Source organism: Rasamsonia emersonii (genome assembly GCF_000968595.1).
Source record: "Rasamsonia emersonii CBS 393.64 chromosome Unknown ctg1118621760554, whole genome shotgun sequence".
NCBI lineage: Eukaryota > Fungi > Ascomycota > Eurotiomycetes > Eurotiales > Trichocomaceae > Rasamsonia > Rasamsonia emersonii.
This window is the reverse complement of record NW_013562912.1, coordinates 20,906-29,934: the sequence shown is the minus strand read 5'-3', so window position 1 is coordinate 29,934 and position 9,029 is coordinate 20,906. Positions and strand designations below refer to the sequence as shown.

General features: G+C 50.7%; 2 protein-coding genes across 2 annotated transcripts; one reads left to right on the top strand and one right to left on the bottom strand.

Moving 5' to 3' along the window:
• Positions 1-1,092: 1,092 nt before the first annotated feature.
• On the top strand, positions 1,093-2,001 carry T310_7514 (uncharacterized protein; the record flags this gene model as incomplete). The annotated part of the gene is made up of 1 exon (XM_013469700.1): positions 1,093-2,001. The coding sequence occupies one exon, from the start codon at positions 1,093-1,095 to the stop codon at positions 1,999-2,001; it is 909 nt and encodes a 302-aa protein (XP_013325154.1).
• Positions 2,002-2,639: 638 nt separating this feature from the next.
• Positions 2,640-8,073, bottom strand: T310_7513 (Calcium/calmodulin dependent protein kinase; the record flags this gene model as incomplete). The annotated part of the gene is made up of 11 exons (XM_013469699.1): positions 2,640-2,689; positions 2,795-2,830; positions 3,145-3,224; positions 3,398-4,521; positions 4,581-4,718; positions 4,770-5,564; positions 5,641-5,790; positions 6,087-6,590; positions 6,758-7,264; positions 7,692-7,825; positions 8,022-8,073. The coding sequence occupies 11 exons, from the start codon at positions 8,071-8,073 to the stop codon at positions 2,640-2,642; spliced, it is 3,570 nt and encodes a 1,189-aa protein (XP_013325153.1).
• Between the last annotated feature and the right edge of the window lie 956 nt (positions 8,074-9,029).

Here is a 9,029-nt window from a genome sequence, read left to right as displayed (position 1 = left end):
GCCTCCCTCCCCTGCGAATGCTCTGGTGGCTCTCGGGCCCCAGTTCACTTTCTTTCACTTTTTTCGAAAAACAGTAAAAAAATTTCTCTCTTTCCCTTTCTTTTTTCCCTTAAAAACCCCCTATGGATCAGAGGAACGTGCAACACAGAATATAAGTTGCATCCTCTATTCTGGTGTTGTGACCCAGCCCAGGTCCCTTCCCTTCCTTCTTTCTGGCCTTCGCCTTGCCCGTCTCTGATTCTGCCCCGTCCAGGAAGCCCAGCCCCAACACTCAATGTTTATGACCTGTTTCTGCACTGCTTCGTCCACTCTTTTCTTGTCTTCATGCCTGCATTTCCTGCTTGTTGTCCACCAGACATCTGTCCCAGTCGCTCGCTGTGCATTCGACCCGCAGTCTGCCCCTCCACCATTACGACTAGCCCCGCGTGACACGCTGAATTAGACGCCCCGATTATCTTTCTTGGGAGGCTTTTGTGTAGTTTTATTTCCTTATTCTTTTCCTTATCGATTCTGACTTGGACTGTTTCTTCATTCTATGCTCTTATCTGTAACCTCCCTCTGGTTACATTCTTGCCTGGCTGCTTTGGTTATCGCCGGTGGTGCTACGCTCGTGTGGTAAATCACTTGATCGTACTTGTCCAAGTCTGCAACACATCTCTCCATGAACCGCTGGATATGTCGAGACAAGTGGACAGGCCATGGACCGAGGAGGAGAAGGTATGGACATGTTATGACTCCCTCCTGCTGAAGCTTTGATGACGTGTTGGCTTTGAGATGAAGAAGACGGGACCATGACTGATACATTGTCTATCCAGTGTGCTCTGCTTGCTGAAATCCTGAAGCAAGCTCACCAATTTCCTTCCTACCATTTGGTTAATGTGATTCGGAGTCTTAATATATCGCCATCATGGTCTGATATTCTATTACCTCCAGGTATAGATTACCGCCGCTACTCCTATAGCTGCCTCTTAGATCAAGTTCCTCTCCCGCAGCAGATCTCCAGGCGGCTTTCAGTTACTTCAAGTTTGGCATTTGCTCATTGTGCTCTATCCAGGTCGGACTCTCAGTCAATGTCAAGATGCTTTCCACAACATGTGTCAGCAGGCCCTGCAACAACAACCTCGTCCGGGATCATGGGCTCCACTACCAGGTCCTCCCGCAGGTCCACTTTTAGCTTCAACTCCGGCTCCGGCTCCGGCCGCGGCTCCAATCCCAGTCCAAGAGGGCAATGTCCCGCGAAAAAGGCCACTCCAGCCGTTAGAGAAAACTACCCATACTCCACGTGCCATCCAGCCCAGACCACCTCTCAGTGCGGGACAGTTCAACAATGAAAGTGGCTCACCAGGTCCCATGTCTCCTGGATGGGAAGGCGTGCCGGGAAAAGGCGGAGAGCCTCCACGGAAACGAGGCCGACCAAGTAAAGCCGAAGCAGAACGACGAAAGGCTGAGGCTGAGGCACGAGGTGAAGAATACCCTCCCCGACGGAGATCAAGCAATATTAAGATGAAGAATTCATCCACGCCATCTGGTGCTGCGAGTGCCACCAGTGAGGGCTCTCTGTTGTCTCCAAGAGCGACAGTTCAAACTCCAGAAGTGCAGAAACTAGAGCTTCCTTCGGAAGGCTCAAGCGGAAAAGATACAGGGCAAATGGACACGAGCGTACGGCGTACTAGTGAATCCTCGGTGACAGGAGAGATGGACCCAGTACGAGGCATAATACTCTCGCAAGCAAATCAGGAGAGAAGGTTGCCACCACCACATGAGATACAAAGCAGGCAGGGAGATTTCATTTTGCGAACGTCGCCCCGTGAATCTTTTTTCCCCCCTCGAACTCTTGAGGCGCCTTTGGGTGGCTCTCCCAGTTCGGGCCAAGAGGGTGGTATGATCCGCTCAGCAGCAGATCAGCCATCCATGACACAAGCCGAAAGAGCACCCGCTATGATCGCCAGTGGATCTACGATCCAGTCAATATCTCGCCCTGGAGAAACGAAGGAGACATGACGTGCGAGAACACCAAAAAGGAAATATGAATGATGAATTTTAAGACAGCGACGAGCGATAGACGGTGTTGAGCCTATTGGGCTTTCCTTTACCACGATACGACACTAAGATGCACCGTGAAAAGAAATGGGGATGGATAATAATATGGACCTGACTGTTTTGATGGTCTTTTTTAGAGGGTGGAAAGAAGTACAGTCGTTCGGTCTATTACCAATTACTTAATGCTTATGAGCACCCACGGCCTTGTCTTAAGCGTCGATGATTTGTTGACGACCGACTATGCGAAGACGCGGATATGAAACTTTTCACTCGCTCGCTCTCTCTGTCTGTTTTCTTGACTGACCCTACATATGACAATCTGCTTTTTTTTCTCTTTTTTTATTATTTCTAATGATTGTATGGATATGAGTCCTTTTTTTTGTCCTTTTTGATGCATTTTACATGTTTTTTTTTTGTTTTTGTGTACCAAGATTTCCTGTATTGTGCAATGCTATGCTATGTTCTGCGGGGTCTTTTTGTTTGAAGGTATTCCCATCTTGTCTGTTTATTGATAATTATCCTTTTTCTTTCTGTCTATTCTTGCCTTTCAACAGACACGCAGTATGTATGGAAAGAAGAGCGGAAATATATTCCTTCATCTATCCCCGGCTCTCGGGAAAAGTCTTGGGACCAACATATTTCCTTCTATCTATCAATGTTCAGCTTCTTTCTGCAGGGATGACAATACAGTTGCTATGACTTTGACTTGTACTCCAACAGGCAGACAGATCTCCCTCTCTCTCTTGTCTTTTACTTTCTTCTACTCTTCTCATGTTTGTGCTTTTGCTTGCTGCTATTTTGTATGTACATTATCTCTCTTTTTGTATCAGACCATCATCAGATATGTTATTCCCTAATGACGATGAGAAGAAGAACTGTATAGAGAAGAAGATCCAAGCTTGAAAAATTACTATTATTTCATATCAATCAATACGCTTTGTGTGAATCGTATTAAAATCTGCTGGTGAATATAGATAGATAAATTAGATTAAAATATATACATTATTAAAAAACCCCCCTCTCTCAAGATTTAATGCCCCTAAATAAATAAATTTAAAGCCCGCATGGAAACGGTTGCATGTTGATCAATGCGATGATACATACATATGTATATCGGTGTAGTATCATACGGTATGCTGAGTTTCTCTCCATTGGACAGAGCACTGCTGGCCTGCACAGGTAGCCTGGTTGGGGTAATACCTAGTAGTAAGCAGATTTCCAATTCAAACAAACTCTTTAAGCTAGCTGGTTAAGCCGCTGACGACCTGATAAAAGAGTAGCTGGATTATATATAATTTCTGCCCATTGGACTTGACTCCATCTATATATTCCTATACTCATGTGGTCAAGTTCTCACTTGGCAGCATTCTCTGTCGTGCCGGTCTCGTGAGAGTGCTCGCCGGATTTGACTCGCTCGACCAGGGCCTTCAGTCCGCCTTGAGATTTCTCCGCGGTCGTGTGAACCATCTCTGTAACCACGTCAGATATGGACGAGAATGGCTTGGCCGCTGAGGACGAGTGGTTGCTATCGGATTTGGCGCTTTGGTCGGTGCTTGCTGAAGGAGAAATAGATTGCTTGTCTTGCGTCGCTGTTGGAGTCGCGTTGGCTTCTGCTTCTGGCCGTTCTTTCTGTCTTTGCTCTTTAAGTTGGGTGGTGAGAGCACTGACTGCGGCGCCGACAGAAGCAACAGGCTCCGAGATTTTATCACCAATCTGGAGAATCGGCTCAGTCGCGTGCGATGCTGACTCCTCCTCCGCTTGCCGGATCAGCTTCAACACCTCACTCAGGTGGTTCTGCTTGTTCTCTACCCGCCGTGTCAGGTACACCTTGGTCACAGTGTCGCGTCGCGCCATGTTCCGTCTCTTGATCCGTTCGATCTCCTCCCGATACGCTGTCTCGTAGATGTCAATCTCCGATGCACCAGGCGATTCGCTGACAACCGGGACGGCATTCGGATCTATGGGAGGCAGCGTGTTGGGGAATGCAGGGATCCCATCCATGGAGGTGTCCGGACCTGGGACCACCCCGTCACCGAGGGGATCATCCGTTAATTCACCGGTAAATGTGGACGGTCCAATAAAAAGATACGGGTGTTCTTCTTCCAAAGGATCGCGCGCATGGCCTCGCGTCCCCTCCGAGATGCTCCGTTTCGTGGAAGGAGTATCATCCCGAGAGGACTGCAACGCAGGGGTCGCGCCACGGCTGCCAGATCCATGTGTAGATAAAACGCCGCCCGAGCCGGCCCTTTTCGGAGACCGACCTCGTTCCCGGGACACAGCTTGCGGACGAGATCCTTTGTTAGCGATCTCATCTTCTCGTAGGGCCCTCTTATAAGAGTTGAGGGCGTCAAGACTTTCGTCCGGATCCATTTCCTGAGGCGGCTGGACGAAATGGGATTCATGCTCCTGGCCAAGGATACTGTGCAGTCCTGATGACTTGGCCGGATCCACGAGTCTCTTGAATCTTTGAACGGCTTTCATCTGTCCACAGAGATTAGTCTTCCTATTTCGTTAAAGACGCACTCTCGGGAGTACGCTACCACGGCGAGCAAATTGCCCAAGTTGTTTGTGATTGCCGAATTCATCTCCTCCTCCGTAGGAGGCTCGACCAGCTGCGCCGTATTCTCCTCCTCCGGTAGAAGCGGGTCGGTGCCTCTCTTGGTTACCCATGGATGATTCTGCTAACCTATTAGTAACCCTATGGCAGCTCGAGAATGATGGTGACTGACCCGTAACTCTGGCATGGTGATCCTCTTGTTGGGATCCTTCTCCAGAATCCTGTGCATCAAGTCGATGAAATCCTCATCTGTCTCCCCTTCTAGGTTGGGCTCGTCGTTTCTGATGGACTCGTACAGTTCAAAGATGCTCTGCTTCTCAAAGGGAATGTGGCCATATCGCAAACAGTACAGAGTAACCCCCATTGACCAAATGTCGGCAGCCTTTCCAGACACGTCTCCGTGCTTGACAACACAGAGCTCGGGCGGTAGGAAGGCGGGTGAACCAGCAGACTTGGCAGTATACATCTCCGAGTTCTTTGCAAACATCTCCGAGACCCCAAAATCGGTCACTTTGAGCACATCGTCGCTGGTGAGAAGGCAATTATCCGGTTTGATGTCTCGATGAACGATCCCCTGGGCGTGCAGATATTCAATTCCAAGGATGAGATCGCGGAACCAGAGGCGACAGCTCTCGTCGTCATACGGATCCGCCCTTTCTTCCAATCCGACCTTCATGATGACGCCCTTTTTGCACATCTCCATCACCATGTATAGGGAATCTTCCGTCGGATCGTCGAGGACCTCGATCAGAGACACGAGGTTGTTATGGTTCAACTTTTTCATGATGGCAATCTCCTGCCTGATCAGATCCAAGGGGTGGCCCGTTTGCTGGTCGTCGCTTCCCGATGGATGACGATGAAGCGGAGAATTGAACCCAGAGTCGGGACGTTGGGGCCCACGAGGTCTGCGCACCATGTGAGACTGCTGCCGCTTCTTTAGACGAGCTTTGGAGAACTCCTTGACGGCCTAGGACGCGTTTCCAGTCAGCAATTGACTTCGCCTCTTGGTAACAGGGGCCATGGCGGAAGAGAAAAGGGCTCACATATTCGTTTCCATATTGATCAACCGCGAGATGAACGGCACCAAAGGAGCCCCTGCCAATCTCCTGCTTGATGATGTACTGGTTGATCCGATGCTGTGCAGAACCGTCATCCTGACTCGTAGTGTACTCCGAACGCGCGTCGAGAGTTTCCTATCAGCGGCCCCATCAGCCAGATCCTCGTTGATCGGTTCGTTGAGAATGAGCAGACCTTCACGCGACGAGGGGCGGTGGGCTGGCGGTGTTGGTGCCGGTGAGGACTCTCATACGACGGAGTCGAACTGTGATAATAGAGAAAATCAATCCTCAAGCCACATAGCCAGGAACCAACTCGAAGAAGAGCAGACAGCAATATTGAGAGTCGGGAAAAATTTCAGGGGAGCACAACGTACGCATGCCGAACTGGCCTTGGAGGCTCTGAGGCGACACTATCGGTCGAGGTGCCCGACAGAGGACCGGGTGCTGTCTGCACCGGGTCTATCCGTAGTCTCTTGTTGGCCATGTAATCTCGCGGGTGTAGGAGCGGCGTGGGATCCAAAACTCAGCAGGTGGACTGAAGACTCGAAGTTCCAGACCTCGAGCGGGGGAGTGGTGAGGGGAGCGGGAAGCTTCTTGTTTGGGGGGAAATTGGGCTGGGGACAACGGACGAGATCCTCAGGCCGCCGTGCCTCTCTGGCGATAGCAACCTGCGGTCTAGAAGAACATAGGGCTGTTATTGGGCTTGGTGGGACTGGCCATATTACTATATTCGACACCGTTAAGCACGAAGATACGAGGCGCTCTTGCAGAATCCGCAAGGAGGCCGTTGGATTGGCCTGGGATATCGATAACCGGTGGATCAGGAAACATTTATCCTGCGCGATTGATTCGGCCAGCGCTGCTAGAGATCCAACGGGGGCCTCACCGCCTGCGGAGCCAACCAGACCAGCCGCCGTTGACTTGGCCTGACTGTTCTTGCTGACAAGTCCACGCCCGCTTCAGCACTGCGAGTTGACTGCCGTTGACTGCGACTACACGCCCGTCGTTGCGCGAGCAAGATGACCGTCTACTCTTTCTACATTTTTGACCGTCATGGTAACTCCCGCTCTGCCCTCTGCTGTCCAAGAATCCCCCGACTGACGTGTCCCTCGTTCGGCCAGCCGAGTGTATCTACAAGCGTCGCTGGCTCCCACGCCCCGTGTCGACTGGCAGCAAGCCCTCCCGTCCTGCTTCCGAAGTGCAGACCCTGAGCAATGGCGTGCCCCAGAGTTCGGGACGCTCGCCCCGGAGTGCGGACGACGATGCGAAGCTCATCTTCGGCACCGTCTTCTCCCTGCGGAACATGGTGCGCAAGCTGGGCGGAGAGGATGACAGGTGCGGCATCCCGCTGCCCTCGCTCACGTGTCTGGCTCCATGTCGGTGATGCTAACGAGTCCCTCGTCTCTCCAGCTTCATATGCTACCGGACCAGCCAGTACAAACTGCACTACTATGAGACGCCCACCAACATCAAGTTTGTCATGCTCACCGACACCAAGGCCCCCAGCATGCGGATAGCGCTGCATCAGATTTATGTCAATCTCTATGTCGAATATGGTACGTCCTTCGCCGTCCTTCTCCCTTTCTCCATGTTTTCTCGCCCGACCAGTCTGACGGGATCATTAGTGGTCAAAAATCCCCTTTCTCCGATCGAGCATCCTGGCGGAGTGGGCGTCAACAACGAGCTTTTCGAGGAATCTCTGGAGCAGTTTGTGGTATGTCTTCCTCTTGGGATCAGTGCGCATCTCTTTCGTACCGTGGATAGCGTCTAATCGTAGTGGCAGACCCGCGTGCTCTCCTAGATCTTCCCCATCCTTGGACATAACTGCCCGCTGGATCTTCGTGTTCCGCCTTTGCGGCGCAACCCAGCACGCCACCCTCTCCAGGCACCGAAAACCTCCGAAAATTGATGAAATAAGGACTGTTCGGGCAATACGAGGTCCCGTGAAACAAATCCGCTTTGGACGCTGCGCCTTCTCCGAGGGGTCGTCATGTGATGTCGCCCATGGCGGTCTGGATCTCGATTGTACCGCATACCCTCAACGCAGTGGAACCGCAGTGTAATCCGACGACACTGGGGAGCTGAGGCGGATGAATTGAGCTCGATACTGTATCGGAGCCCTTCCCTTTGGTAGAAGGACAATTAGCCAGGATGGAGTCCGCTGTACCACCTGAGATCGGAATCCCTCAAGCCAAGCCTCAGTTATATCGTCTGGCTTTAGTATCGATGACACGATATCAGCTGGTGCTCCACTACGACCACAATTGCTGGGTTGTCAGTCCCACGTGGGAGTCCCTCAGAGTAGTACAACACGTTCCCATGGATTTATGCACTTGTTCACTACGCAGGCTATATCACTGTCATACAGGGTATACAAGGATTTTCGGGGCTTGCCTGAATGGAATCAATCGCGTCCATTTGTCCAAGTCAGCTAGGCCAGAAGTGTAGTGGGCCGGATTTCAATATTCATAGTGTCTCTTGCAGGACCATCCAAAACAAGGTATTGTGGAAAGAGTGGCTGGTAAGTTTGAGGATCGACAAGAAAAATTTCATTGTAAAATTCATGTCAAACTAGACATGATGATGACTTGGTGGTTGGCAGCGGCATAGCTAGAATAAATGGAATGGTTTCTACAGCTGTGTTGATGTGTGCGAATTTATAGTGGAGGAGCTGGTGTGCAAAAAAAAGACGCCAATCAGTTCAATTATAGCGAACAGCAGCCTTAGAAGAAATCTAAGGTGATAACTCATCGTGATTCTCGGTGGAGAGGGTTAGGTATTCTGTACTACAACAACAGTCCTGCATCTTGGCGCCACGCATGTTGATGTACCTGCCACTGGCACTGCATACAACGTGACGTGAGCTGTGTGTTGTGGAGAACCACCGTGCGCCGTTGCACTCATACAAATCATCCTGTACAGATCAGCTAACAACTCTTTCCCATGCCAGCCAGGATGGGGTAAAAACAGGTCTAAAAAACTCTAATTAATATCCAGTGCCATCATTATTAGGACCAGGGCTTGCCGCAATGACAGGTCAGGTCGGCAGTAGCAATTTGTATTCACCAGCTACCTACCTAGGTTAGGTAGGTAGGTAGGAGGTAGGAGCTATGTTAGTCAGATAGGAAGAGGTCCAACCGCAACTGCTGCATTTCCGCATCGAGCTTGATACATTTGGTTTCCTATCGGGAAAATGCTGTCAAGCACTGACGGGTAGTGATAATTGGTCATGACCTCCTCTCGGCCGGCGCGCTCTCTCATTCCCATTTCTTCATGAATCTGGGTCTCTGGTTGAATTCACGTAAGAGTGAACCATCCCTGAAAGATGGCCAAATGTTATTTGTGTGCCCGTTGAACTGGTGAGTTGTAGACTC